The following is a 15,064-nucleotide window of genomic DNA, read 5'->3' on the forward strand; positions in this document are numbered from 1 at the left end:
CATCAACATGGAATCTAACAAGGCTTATATGGTTCTCACCGCTGTATGTATCGCAAAGAAAACTATCCTCCTAAACTGGAAATCTAAAAATAATCTTAGCATCAACCACTACAGAAACCTCATGTCAGAGCATATTAGTTTAGAGATAATGTCCTCCACAAAAAACCTGTCGGCTTCAGACTCTCCCTGGCTCCAGCTGGTTAGTCACATCACCTAGTGGGGGTGGGATGGTGATAGGTTGAGCCGGGGTGGGTTTGGGGGGGTGGGCTCTGCCGGGCCTGTCGTTCTCCCGGCTCGGGGCTCTGGTTGCCTGGGTGGGGTGGTGGTGGGGGCGCACACTCTGCCGGCAACTTGGCAGGGGTTCCTGGGCGGGTGCCTGCTGGGCGCAGGGTAGGCAGTGCGGCTGACCGGGAACGGCGGCTGGGTGCCGTGCTGGGTGGCTGGTCGCCGTGGCGGGGGCTGGGGGTCATCTGCCCGTGGCCGGTGTTTCGCCCGTGGCCGGTAGTTGGCGCGTGGCCTGGCCCCCCGGGGGTCGGCGCCGCAGTCACAGCAGGGGTTAATGGGTTCACTTGGGTGGGTTTATTTCATTATTATTATTATTATATTCATTATTTTATTATTATTATTATTAATATTATTATTATTTTATTATTTATTTATTTTTTGGGGGGGGCAGTGTGCTAGTCCTTAGGGGGGCCAGGGTATGAATGGTCGGGCTGGGTCCCCTGCCCCCCCGTTCTGGCACCGGGACCCTTCCTTGCTGGCTGTCTCTCTGCGCCGCGAGGCTCTGGCCTCCAACTGCGGCTGGCTTGGCGTTTCTGGCTGCCCGGCCGCTCTGGGAGGGGGGGCGCCTACCGCGGCCGGCTGGGGGGCCGGTCGCTCGGGGGAGCCTTCTCCCCCGGTTGTGCCCATCCGCCCGCTCCTCCCCGCTCTCACCCAAACAAATATTGCACACAGGCACATAGGGCCCCGGGATCTGGATGGGAGGGGTATGCTGGCGGGGCTCACTGGGGATGCCCCTCTCTGGGTTCTCGTTGGCACCCGCCCTCCTCCCCGCTTTTTACTTGCATATTAGACACTCTGATTCATCTAGGGCCTTGTGGAGAGGGTCTGGTGGAGGGGGGCACGGTGAAACATCCGTGCTCACCTTTCCCTGGCCCCCCCACAATTTTAACTTCCTCTGTAGACACACACACTGCATGCTAGCAGCACACACACAGCAAATACACACCACTCACAGAGGGACTCCAGAGTGGGGGGCTTTGCGGCTTGGCAGCGGTGGATCCCCCCACACTGGTGACCTCCTATTTTACCTGCAGCACACACACAGCACTCCCACACCTCCATACATGGGTGGGGTCGGGGGGGGGCGGCCGGTCTTCACCCGCCTGGTCCTCTCAGGGCGGCCGGGCTTATGGGTGTCCTGTCGGCTGCGGGAAGGGTCGGGCATGCGGCGCTGGGGGTCGGCCGGCTGGGGGGGGGGTTACTGCTTGGCGGCGGGGGTAGGGAGGGTAACCAGATGATTGTGAGTATGTGTGTGTGAGTGCATGGGTAGGACCGACCTGGGGGCTGGCTCGCTGGGACCCTCTGGGGCTTTCCCTCCCCATCACAGAGAGGGGAGGGCACTGAGAGGGTTGGGGAGGGGGGGTCAGATATTATGGCGGGGGGGGGGGGTTGTAGTGCGTAGGGTTTTAGGGGGGTGGCTGTGGCTGTGGGTGCGTGGCGATCCCTGGGTTGCTAGGGTCGCGTGCCTGGGCTGGCTTGCGGGGACGGGGCGCCGGTCGGGTGGTGGCCGGCTCCGGGGGCCCTGGCTTCGTCCCTGGCCTTTGTCTCGGTGTCCGGCGCCCGGTGGCCCCCATGGCTGCCGCCTGGTACGGCTAAGCGCTCCTGTCTTGTGGCCTGGGGGCCGGACACTGGGTTCGCTTGTGCCTCTGGGCATTGGGGGGGCCCCTGTAGGGGGGCCCTCTCTGTGCCTGGCTGGTGGGGTGGGCGGTCCCCTCCTCCTCCCCTCCCGGGCTGCCTGGGTCCGGATGCTGGGGGGGCTTCTGGCCTGGGGGGCTCTCCTCCCCTCTCCTGGTCTGGCTGGTCTGGCTGGGTAGGATCTGGCTCCCTTTATGAACACACGGTTCACGTCGGCAGCATGCATGTATCTCCACCCCCATGTGCACGTGCACGTGCACACTGCCACACTGCTCCCTGTCTGCTTCATCCCTCCTCCTTACCCACAGTGTATTGATGGACAGTTTTTTTTCCGCTCATCTTAGTGTCAGATTTTCACCTTTGATGTAACATTCGTCTTTCCAGCAGATCTGGTATAATTGTTACAGCTTAAAATAATAACTTATTCAAATCAGTGCTTGTATCCCCCACCTTTTCACCTTTCTTCCTTTTACTCTCTTCCACCCTCCCCTCACATTCTTCCCCTCTCCCTCCCCACACACACTAAATGTAACAAATAAATACAAAATAATACGACAAAAAGGGGTTTATACAAATCTACACTCTAGTTTCTTGAAGCTATATAACCTCTTTTTGTGATAGTAAAACCTGTCCAACACAAAAAGCCTTCAGCTCTAATCTGTTTGCTCAGCTGTTGGACAGAACAAGTTAAAGAAAGAGAAAAAAAAAAAAAAAAAAAGATCTTAGTCCAGGGCGCTCACGTGTCCCCTACGAGATCGCCACTGACTGTGTGTGCGCTGCCTTGTCTTGTGTGTGTGCGCGCGCGGCGCGTGCTGTCTGAACAACAGCCCCGCCCCCCCTGCACACAAATAGACAGACGGAGCTCTCCGCTTCAATGAGAATACCGAAATTAATATCATCATTAATTAACGGAAAATTGACTGACTTGGTGAGTTAAATATGGCAGATAACGCTTGTGGGACACACACAAAAAAAAGAAAAAGTAACTTCTCCAGTACCGATAGCAGAACCGTTCAGGTCAGATCTTAACGATACTGCGGTCCCGAAGAATGTGGCCCCGGGGCTGGTTCAATACCGGGGCACGGTACCCATCCCTAGTGGCACAAGTGTGAAAAATAAAGCAAAAGAACAAAATGTTTGTTACCCGAAGCAAAGATGTGTGGGCGGTACCACAATTACAAGAACTACACTGGATCTAGACCTGTCAGCTCCAGGCTCGTTGGTAGCTCACCATCTATGGAAGCGATTATGTAGCATAAATAAAAAGCAAAGTCAAAACCAGAAATGCTTTTTCATTTTCAAAATGAAAAAGCATTTTTTGACTCAAAAATAAAATGAAAAAGCAATCCACCAAAATGCTTTTTCATTTCCTTCCTCAACACAGCTTATTCTGTCACTTAATTAAAATTAAAATTAAAATGGTATTTGACATTTCATTTTCAAGACGTTCTCTGGTAAATGTGTAGCATAATTCATTTAGAAATGTCTAATTTGACATTCAAAATGGATTAACAGAAATGCTTTTTAATTTTCAAAATGAAGCTGCATTTTTTGACTCAAAATTCAAATGAAAAAGCAATATTTCAAAATGCTTTTTCATTTTATACCTAAAACTGCTTATTCTGTGTCATAATTAAAACGAAAATGCAAAGAGGGGATTGCATTTGCATTTTGACATCCACCCTGCGCACCTTGTCACAATATTCATTTAGGAAAAGCATTAGGAGAGGGGAGGCGGGGCGATGACGTCACTGCTTTCTCCGTGTGTCCGGCTGCTGACTGACGCTCACACACACACACACACACACACACACACACACACACACACACACACCAGGAGCAGACTGTGTTAGCGGCAGAGACGAGGGTTTTGTGATGGTTGTGAACTTCTGATGAGTTTCCACAGCTTCTCAGGACTAAGTAGCAGCATGTCCGCCGTCTGCGGTCCTCCTCCTGACGCACCGCAGACAAGCTTTTTTCTTCGGACCGCCAGCTGCCTTCGCACAGCGGAACGCGAAGCTCCGATGATCGCTGAAGGCGGAAATGCTGCTGCGATCTGAGAAACCATCATATGAATTTGTGTTTCCAGTGGTGTCCAGAACAAAATAAAGACTGATGTAATTCCCACATTTTTACACATTTATCTGCAGCTTCGCGGTGAATTTACTGTTTGATGACAGCTGGAGCTCCATCAACAGACAGCAGATTTCTCCATGCTAAACGTTTGCTGGTTGGACCAAAAACACTCACTCAGCGCGAAGCTGCAGGAGACTATCTTCATAATGTGCTTTTATTACAGTTATGCTAATATTTTAGGGCCTGCTCTGCTCGATCATATATTTTTAAATCCGTGCGGTCAGACGACGCTGAAGTTGGCTTACGATTCACAGCTTCTGATTCGCGAGGGAGCTAAAGGAACATTCTGCTGCATTTTTCACATTAAGATTACGTAAAACCGGGTCCTGTTCAAACCTGGATTCCTGGATCTTAATAAATCAAACAGCAAATTCAGCGCGAAGCTGCAGATAAATGTGTAAAAATGTGGGAATCGGTCATTATTTTGTTCTGGACACCACTGGAAACACAAATTCATATGATGGTTTCTCAGATCGCAGCAGCATTTCCGCCTTCAGCGATCATCAGGAGCTTCGCGCTCCGCTGTGCGAAGGCAGCTGGCGGTCCGAAGAAAAAAGCTTGTCTGCGGTGCGTCAGGAGGAGGACCGCAGACGGCGGACATGCAGCTACTTAGTCCTGAGAAGCTGTGGAAACTCATCAGAAGTTCACAACCATCACAAAACCCTCGTCTCTGCCGCTAACACAGTCTGCTCCTGGTGTGTGTGTGTGTGTGTGTGTGTGTGTGTGTGAGCGTCAGTCAGCAGCCGGACACACGGAGAAAGCAGTGACGTCATCGCCCCGCCTCCCCTCTCCTAATGCTTTTCCTAAATGAATATTGTGACAAGGTGCGCGGGGTGGATGTTAAAATGCAAATGCAATCCCCTCTTTGCATTTTCGTTTTAATTATGACACAGAATAAGCGGTTTTAGGTATAAAATGAAAAAGCATTTTGAAGTATTGCCTTTTCGTTTTAATTTTGAGTCAAAAAATGCAGCTTCATTTTGAAAATTAAAAAGCATTTCTGTTAATCCATTTTAATTGTCAAATTAGACATTTCTAAATGAATTATGCTACACATTTACCAGAGAACGTCTTGAAAATGAAATGTCAAATACCATTTTAATTTTAATTTTAATTAAGTGACAGAATAAGCTGTGTTGAGGAAGGAAATGAAAAAGCATTTTGGTGGATTGCTTTTTCATTTTATTTTTGAGTCAAAAAATGCTTTTTCATTTTGAAAATGAAAAAGCATTTCTGGTTTTGACTTTGCTTTTTATTTATGCTACATAATCGCTTCCATAGATGGTGAGCAGATGGTGAGCTGCTGACAGGTCTAGATCCAGTGTAGTTCTTGTAATTGTGGTACCGCCCACACATCTTTGCTTCGGGTAACAAACATTTTGTTCTTTTGCTTTATTTTTCACACTTGTGCCACTAGGGATGGTGAGATGGATAATGCACTGTAGGCAGGGGGGGAGCCTTCTGCCCTGCATTAAAGATAATGTTCTGTGGCTGACCATCCAAAAAAGGAATACTTATGTAAACTCTTATGTACTCTTATATAAGGTTCTATGTTGCTAATAACCAAAAAAGGAGAATGTCTTGATATGTTTATGATGTTTCTATGACTGACCCCCAAAAGGAATGTTTAATATAAAGTTTTATCCTGTTAAGGGAGGACTCTGTAGAGCATATCCTGACAATGTTTAGAATTTTATCCTGTTACTGACCCGTAAAAGGAGTGCTCTGTAGAAGATATTCTGACATGTTTATGATGGTATAGGATGAGTCTACGTGCAGGGTGAGCCTGCGGGAAGGGACCGGCCCTCCTTTTCCTCACGCTCATCAAAGAATATAAAAGATAAGGAAGCCCAACTTTATTCAGAGTCTGCTGTGGGTTACGTACGAACGCCCAGCCGGAGTTTTGTTTCAAGCCACTCTATCGGGACTGTTGGCTCTCCAGTCCGTGTGTCACGGTAGGGGCAGATGAAATGTTTTCTGTTGAAACTGCATGGCTTAAACTCCTGTGTTATGTTGTGTGACTGTTTTGAAGCGGGGAATAAAAAGACACATTTTATTCTAGCTTGCAGTCTTTGAGTCATTTGTTTCTGCTCAGTGCCTACCTCCCTCGAACCTGCAAAAAATTATTTCATAAAACAGATGGGTACCGTGCCCCGGTATTGAACCAGCCCCGGGGCCACATTCTTCGGGACCGCAGTATCGTTAAGATCTGACCTGAACGGTTCTGCTATCGGTACTGGAGAAGTTACTTTTTCTTTTTTTTGTGTGTGTCCCACAAGCGTTTTCTGCCATATTTAACTCACCAAGTCAGTCAATTTTCCGTTAATTAATGATGATATTAATTTCGGTATTCTCATTGAAGCGGAGAGCTCCGTCTGTCTATTTGTGTGCAGGGGGGGCGGGGCTGTTGTTCAGACAGCACGCGCCGCGCGCGCACACACACAAGACAAGGCAGCGCACACACAGTGAGTGGCGATCTCGTAGGGGACACGTGAGCGCCCTGGACTAAGAACTAACGTTTCTGCGTAAAATTAATGAAGTTTGCATCAGCAGCCCCTACCATCCTGTCACCTCGCTGCTACGATGACCGTATGTTGCGCTGTTTGTGTAGAACACGCTGGGGCGGCGTGTTCTACACAAACAGGTAGAGAGCGGGGCTTAGATTCACCGCTTATGATTCCAGACCCGTGACAAACTATCAGCTGCTTCCTAATACTTAATAATAATTAATAACTAACGATAGTTGTCATCCGTAAAATTAATATAATTTATTGGGTTTACTGGATTTAAAACAATAAATAAATATAAAGGAGTCTGCATCAAAGTGAATTTGTTTCCATTATCTCACTTAACTTAACTCTGGTGTTTGACAGACAGAACAGTCTATTCAAGGTTGTGGAAAATGGACAAAAGATCAAAAGAAACATCACGCTCATAAAGAAATTAGATTAAATAATTAAATGAATATCCTGTCTGGAACATTCTCATGTATATAAAGTAAAAATTTTTGTTAAAAAATCAATGTTGTTGCATAATGAGGAAATAAAACACTTTATGTTCTTCATTTGTTATTTATTTATTTATTTTTCGTTCTCAAAAAGTATCGATAAGAGTACCGTTAAAATACCGGATCGATAAGCAGTATCGATAAGAGTAGTAGTACCGTTAAAACCTTAACGATACCCATCCCTAAGTGCCACACCTTTATTGATTTTTATACCTATCTAAATCATCTTTATCCCACTGGAAAGCTTTCTTTAAGTCCTTTCCAGCGACAAAATCAGGGCAATCCAATGAATTTTGAATTTTTCGTCACATACCTAATATTTATCTAGGAATATGATTTATTTATAAATTGATTAATTCCGGAATAATGTTTTCGGTCTATTTTTATTCATGCTCATGTTAAAAGTAACGTTTTGTTTTAGTTTGATCCATAGAAGTTTATCCTGTTCGGCCTTCGACCTTCGTTGTGTTTTGGATTTGGCCCCTAGCCGACCTTCTGACCCCCCGGGTTAACATCCGGGTCACAGATGAAAGATTTATGTCAGATACCGCCTAAACCCAAAGCTACTGTAAATGTAAACATCTGTCGTTCACAGAGTTGTCCTTAATTGACCGTTCGGATCAGAACCCAGTTTTGCTTCCATCATTATTAACTTGAATGTTCCGGTTCGGAGGTTCTCCTCAGGTCGGTCCCAGAGGCCTGCTAGCGGAGCTGCCTTCACTGCGGCCAAAAACAGCTCTGCTGCTCGGTCAGACCGGCAGAACCGGATGTTCCGCCGTGGGTCTTACCTGATGTCTGCAGAGGACGAAACGTGGAAGTCCAGTGGACCACATCATGGAGACGAGGACGGGTCTGTGACCCAAATTTTGCTACTTCACCTTCAGACAAGCGCAGGCGGAACGCAGCCAATCAGAGTCCGGGGCTGGTTCCGCCAAGCATTCTGGGAATTGTAGTAAGATTCAGTTAACGCGAGACCCACAGGCTTTTTTTTTTTAAATGACGGTGTTTTTTTTAAATAAACTTTATTAACAAATATTGCACTTACATAGTACCAAAAACAAAACTCCACACTGTGTGCAAAATATAATCTTCACGTTTGCCAGGAGAATGAACAAAAAACAAAAACCATAATAATAACTATGTAAAACTGGTTATGCAAAAATAAAACAAAAATAATAAAGGCAAAGGAATCTGTTAAAGTTTCAGGAGAGACCATGTTTCAACTGTTCTGACAGCTTTTTTGTTAGTCGAGGATTTGATACTGTTCACATACAGAACCATTTCTTTCTGAAAAACATAAAACACTGGCTTTTTGTGGAATATTTACACTTGTGTATAAAGGGTTTAGCCATAATTATGAGTAAATTAACTACATATATTTTATCTGCATAAGTTTCTCTTGTGTAAAATATCCCAAAATAATATGCTCATAAACTAATTTATAATCTTCACATAGATGAGTTCTCATAAAATGTATCACATCTTTCCAAAATAGTTGAGTGAAAGAGCAAAACCAAAAAAGATGAGGCACAGTTTCTGGTGAGGAATGACAAAATGAACAGTTTATGTCCAGATCTTTTTTAAAATTTGGTAAAGAAATGTTTCACTGAATAAAATTTATGAAGAATTTTGAAAGAAATTTCTCTGATTTTATTGGCGATGAAATACTTTTGGGGCAGGGTCCAAACCTTTTCCCACTGAATTCTACATCCAAAGCTGTTCCAGTCAGAGATAACATACGGTCATTTTGAAACAGAGAACGGATACTTTGATTATTCCTGCCAGCTGAAAAACAAATCTTTCCACGCCACAAATCAGTTAATTTGGGAGGAAAACATGGAGTATTTGAAGGAGAACGGCTCCACAGAAGTCTAACAGCACCTGGGATGCTCCAGTAACCAATGCAAACTCTGCAGGTGAGACATGCAGACTATAGGTGGACAGAAACTCAACGTATGACATCAGGTTACCTTGTGGATTCATCAGCTGTGTCACAAGAGAAATGTTCTTTTCAAACCAATTTTCAAGAAAAATACTCTTGTTTTTGTGTGGAATATCTGCGTTATTCCAAATATAGTAGCGATGAGGAAAAAAATTATGTTTGTAGATCAAAGTCTATGTTAATAAAACCTGCTTATGAAATTTAGACAGTTTTAAGGGAATTTTCTCTATTCTGAAATTACATAATAGAAGAAATGGCAGACCACCAAGCTTATCAAATATATATTTAGGTATGAAATTCCAAAATGAGGTTTCACTTTTTAAGAAGTTTTTTAACCATTTAATTTTGAGGACATTGTTCAGAGTGGAGAAGTCAAGAAAGTCAAGTCCTCCGTCTTTTGATGAATTCATTACTACTCATTTTCGTACATAGTGGATTCTGTTTCTCCAAAGAAAATTAAAAAGTATCTGATCAATCCTTTTTGCAGTTTTACTGTCCAGAGATGGTGAGGAAGCAATGTAGACTAGTCTGGAAATTCCTTCTGCTTCTGCTACTATACTATATATGGATGTTAGAGCACATTGTTTCAGAGGAAATAACTCACATTTCTTTAGGTTTAGATAAAGTCCAGATGCTTTTGAAAATGTTTCTATAACCTGAAGAACCCTGGGAACCTGTGAGGAGTTTTTTAAGAATAATGTGGTGTCATCAGCCAGTTGACTTATAAGAATGTTTTTACCAGCAATGGAAATACCATCAATATTACTTGATTTTATATATCTGCAGAAAACTTGTGCAACCAGGAGAAACAGGTACACAGAGACGGGACACCCCTGTCTTATTCCTCTCTGGAGACAGAATCTGCGAGTGGTGCCAGCACTCAACTTAACAGAACTGTTTCCGTTTGCATAGAGTGTTTTAACAGCACTACACAAATAATCCCCAAAACCCATCTTTTGCAGACAGTAGAATAGAAAAGGATGCTCAACAGTATCAAATGCCTTACAAAAATCAAGGAATAGAATGAAGCTATCATCATCAGCAATGAGGTCTGAATAATCTATAAGATCTAAAACCAGTCTTAGATTGTTGGAGATGCATCTGTCTTTCATGAAACCTGACTGATTCTCATCTATTACAGTATCAAGAACACTTTTCATTCTCATGGCTAATATTGTGGCAAATATTTTATAATCATTATTAAGTAGACTAATAGGTCTCCAGTTATCTATCAGCAAAGTATCTTTGTTGGGTTTGGGGATCAGGGAAATAACACCCTGAGTCATGCTGGCTGGAAGAGTCATATTTGTGATACTTTCTGTATAAACATTCAGTAAAAATGGGGCTAAGACTTCTGAGAAAAGCTTATAAAATTCTGCTGTTATTCCATCGTTCCCAGGGGACTTGTTGTTTTTTAGATTGTTAATAGCATCTGAAACTTCCTGTAAAGAAATGACAGAATCACAACCCAATTTATCCTCTTCACTGATTTTATTTATATTATTCAAGGAATCACAGAATGAGTTCATTGCTTCCTGACTAAAAGTTGTCTTATAGAGTTCACAGTAGAAATCATGACAAAAACTAGAAATAAGCTTTTTATCATTTGTAATTTTTCCATTTATATTTAACTGTAACACCGAATTAAACTTTGCTTGTGACTTCTCTAATTTGAAAAAATAAGAAGTCATTTGTTCCCCTTGTTCCAACCATTTTTGTCGAGATCTTATAAAAGCTCCTTCGGCTTTAGCTTTGTACATATTGTCCAGTTTTAATTGTAAATCTATTAATCTTAAATTTTGCTCCTCATTTAGGTTTTCTGATGGTAAACTTGAAAGTTCAGTAATTTCAACGATAATTTCTTCTTCTAATTTACGTTTAGATTTCGCCTGAATGCTGCCATATCTTTGCAAAAATTTAGGAATTTCAAATTTTAAGAGTTCCCAGTTTGTACTGTAAGCATTTTCCTGTTGCGCTTTATCCCAGTAAAGTTTAATGAGTTTCTTAATCACTGATTGAACACATTCATGCTTTAATAACGTACCATTCAATTTCCAGTAACAGATTTTTCTAGACCCATTTTCATCAGGAAAGAATTGAATTCTAATTGTTAAGGCTTTGTGGTCAGTTAGTGGTGTTGTTAAAATGTCTGCAGAAACATTCTCTTTGTCTACATCCTTTGAGAGAAGCCAAAAGTCTAAACGTGATTGCCTTGATCTGCTTTTATTACTCCACGTATACTCCCTTTTATCAGGAAATTTGGTCCTCCATATGTCACAGAAATCCAGCTTTTCTACCAACAGCTTCAGCTTTGATGTAGACTTTAGAGTCTGACCTGGAGGCCATCTGTCAGCGTTTTGGTCCATCACCACATTAAAGTCACCTCTGATTAGTACATGTGCGCTTGGAAATTTGGCTAACCAGAACAATATTTTATCTTCTAAAGTATCCAGAAGCCGATTGTTATCAGAGCTGGAATTGTAGCCATAAATATTGATTATCATGCAATGAATATTGCTCATCTTTACAATTGGACAAATAAAATGACCATTTGTATCAGAATCGGTGTGCAAAACTTCCCCCTTAAAATTATTCCTCACGCAACATACTCCTGCAGAGAATTCTGTACCATGTGAAAACCAAAAGTCATCCCCCCACTGAGCTTTCCAAAAATTAGCAAGAGACTGAGACTCCTGAAAAAAAACAAAGTCAGTTTTTTGCTGTTTAGCAAACAAAAATAAGGCCTTATGCTTTACATTATTCCTTAGCCCTCTGGCATTTAACGAGAAAACAGATAATGACATAAAAAAGTAGAAAAATTGGTAGAAAAATAGAACCTTTTTAACTTGTAAAAAAGCTTTAGTCCAAAAAAAAATATATATATATATAGGTCAACAGCAAACGCAGTCGCACCTTATTAAATCAAACTAGTGTGAAAAAAATAACACTAACACAGAACATTTAGGCATTAACTCAACACCCTCTTTGAATATAATAATGTCAAGAAAAGCGACAATCATATGTCCAGTGTGTTAACACTTCAAATGGAACCTTTTTTTCTTTTTTTTTTCTTCTTCTTCCCTCTTCTTCTCCTTTTTTTTTAAATGAAGATATGTTATTGATCACCAAAGATGATTTCCCCTTCTCCTTGGATGAAGGCCCTGGCACCAGCGTAGTAGGCAACTTTTCCAGCAGCTCGAGCCTTCTGAATCTCTGGCCACAGCCGCAGCCTCCTCTCTCTGTCGCCTTTGGAAAAAACCTCCTTGAACTGCAAACCGTGATCCTTCATGTAAGGTGAATTCTTCGCCGCCTTCCAGACTGCATCCCTGCCCAGCCGAGAGATGAACTGTAGAATAATAGCTCTGGGCCGTGTGTTGCTTGAAGGCTGCCTCTTATTGCCTAGTCGATGCACAGTGTCTATAACATCCACCAGCTTTTCCTTCATGGAAGGGCGGACCATCTGACAGATTTTTATCACTCTTCCTCTGAGACGTCGGTCACCATTCTTTCTGTGTTCTTTGAATAGTCGTGACCACCGCTAGCAAGCGCGCCCGAGCTTGTGCAAACCGAATCATAAATCTTTATGTAGTTCAAAAAAATAACAGTAAAATTAGTTTTAATATATTTAAAAACCTTTTAAGTGTAATAAAACTTTAAAGTAGAAGCTAAAATCCAGACGCCAAATTCAGCCTCATCATTAAAGGCTTGACAAATAAATACAACCAAATAAAATTATATAACTGTGGAATTGGGGGCTATACTTAAACCATCCAGGGAGATTATCTGAGCAGACAGAGCATCTCTGAGGTTTTTAGGACCTAGTGTAACCTTTGTGCTATCCTAGGCACGTTAACGTTGGGAGTGGGGTCATCTAGACCCACTAGATCAGGGGTCGGCAACCCAAAATGTTGAAAGAGCCAAATTGGACGAAAAAAACAAAAAACAAATCTTTCTGGAGCCGCAAAATATAAAAAGCCCTATTTAAGCCTAATAATGAAGGCAACACATGCAATGTGTATCTATATTAACTATATTAGCCTGCAATCAAAATGATTAAGTTGTTTCAAACACATAATGAGCATTATTAACGATTAAATGTTTATTTGCCCTGCAGTGCATTCTGGGAGAACGACGCGTCACGGGACTGCTCTGTTGTGGAAGTTTGACTTCATTACTATTGTGTAACGACCCAGCCAGGACGTCACTTTAGCGGGGAAGATAAAACCAGACTGCCAGCATAGTTGCCTCATGGAAAAAATAAAGAAAGAAAGAAAAAAAATAGTTGCCTCATGGAAGAGCTGACCATGTCCCAAACAGTGCACCACTCCGGACAGTCTCCAGCAAAAATAAACAGGAAGCGTTCCAAGTTTCCTCTTTAGCTTCAAGCCCACTATTAAGCACTTACACAGCAAAAACAGCATGGACCTCACTTCATTTCACAACACTCTCACTCAAGGTTTTACCCCGAAACTCCCCACTTCCCATGAGCCTTAGGGGCTGAAGGCGGGGCTAAGCCCCGTGTCGCTACAATATCAATGAATTATGTTTCATTGCTTTGATAAAATTAAAGAAATTTAATAAAGAAATCTGATTTTTGATGTCATTTTTATTTTGAGGATTTGAACAAAAGAATGCTCCCCTGGCATATCTGAAGTTTAATTTGTAAATTTGTGTTTTGTATTGTACTTTCGTGTTGTACAATAAAGTAAAAAAAAGTAATATTGTAGTGGTGGTCATGTGCATTTTAGGTCTGTTAGCAGCAGGGGATTGTGGGATGCGGTCTCCTGATCTTATCAGGGCTCAGCATGAGCGTTTCTGTTTGCCCATGTTTCTTTTCATATGGCAGTTTTGTTGTTCCACCTTAGTTTATTCTTCTTGTTATGTTGTTTCTTTATGCTGCACCATGAGTGTGGGAGGGAGAGAGGTTGATGACACCTGTGCAATGTTCAATGCAGTGTGTGTTTTAAGTAAAGGGGTCATAATATCAGAAAGCAGACTGTTCTCAGTGAAGCTTTATACCTGCTCCTCTCTGAAATTGTTCGCAAACGTGACTTGTATGGGACATGGACATTTTTCCAGTGCAGCCAGTTGATTGACAGCCCAACTTCCAGACAGCTTGGCTCCTGTGTAGCCCTCTGCAAGTGACTACCTGCTTGGCGCTACAAAGTTTTTCTACACTTTCTTACAGTATTGGAAAATGTTAATGTTTTTGTCTTGTTTTTCCTCCTACAGAAACCATACTAAAACAAAAAATATATTTCTCTCCCCCATCTTTTTACATTTTCAAACATTTTTGAAAATGCTCCAGGGAGCCACTAGGGGAGCCGCGGGTTGCCGACCCCCGCACTAGAACCTTTTTTCTTCAATAATTTGTGATGGTAAGAGTGGATCCGTCTAATTTCTGAAATACACACTTAAGCTGTAGAGTCAGAACTTATAGTTGACGCGTCTTTCGTTAATGAACTTCCACAGTCAAAGTTCCTCATTTTGAATGTTTAATTTCCAAAAAAGGTTGTTACAAAAATGTAAATCCAAAAAACATATAAACAAAGGAACTTTAAGTACGGTCAAAAACTAGTGCGCTCTCTAGCTCTGCTTCGCTAATGCCCAAAACCGACCTACTCACCTACGTCATACCTCTTCAGCCAATAGAACAGCTGGGCTCCAAAGTTGACCAACATATCAGTACCAATGCCTTAGAATGTTTAAAATGGCTCTAACAGTGATCTTCACTGGTGTCCATGGATTACATGAAATCCTCTCCACCTTTTATCCACCTTTGTCATGGTAGTGGGAAAGAACACTGTTACGGCCCCGACAGGCAAGCCTGTCCCAGTCTAGAGGGAAAATCACGAAGGGGCCAAAACATATGGACTATGGACAAAATGAATGAAGGCACCAAGCACATACTGTTTTTTTTTTTTAATTGTTATAAAAATGAGGATCTTGCGGCTCAAACTTAGACATATGAGAGTTCAAGAATTACTTGAATTGGAGTAATATGATATTTAGTTAAATAAATATGTAAATTTGAGTTATATTAACAACTATTGAGTTTT

General features: G+C 42.4%; 1 protein-coding gene across 2 annotated transcripts in view; it reads right to left on the minus strand.

The window, feature by feature from the left end:
• Positions 1-8,014, minus strand: part of acat1 (acetyl-CoA acetyltransferase 1) — a 29,573-nt gene extending 21,559 nt beyond the window's left edge. Inside the window, exon 1 of one of the 2 annotated variants that reach the window (XM_023962149.1) lies at positions 7,852-7,994. In XM_023962149.1, the coding sequence (XP_023817917.1) occupies positions 7,852-7,899 (48 nt within the window). In that variant the 5' untranslated portion in view covers positions 7,900-7,994. Of the gene's footprint in view, positions 1-7,851 lie in introns of both variants that reach the window. The other variant, XM_023962148.1, reaches the window with a different exon arrangement.
• Positions 8,015-15,064: the final 7,050 nt, after the last annotated feature.

Source organism: Oryzias latipes, chromosome 14, assembly GCF_002234675.1.
Source record: "Oryzias latipes chromosome 14, ASM223467v1".
In the NCBI taxonomy this organism is placed as follows: Eukaryota; Metazoa; Chordata; class Actinopteri; order Beloniformes; family Adrianichthyidae; genus Oryzias; species Oryzias latipes.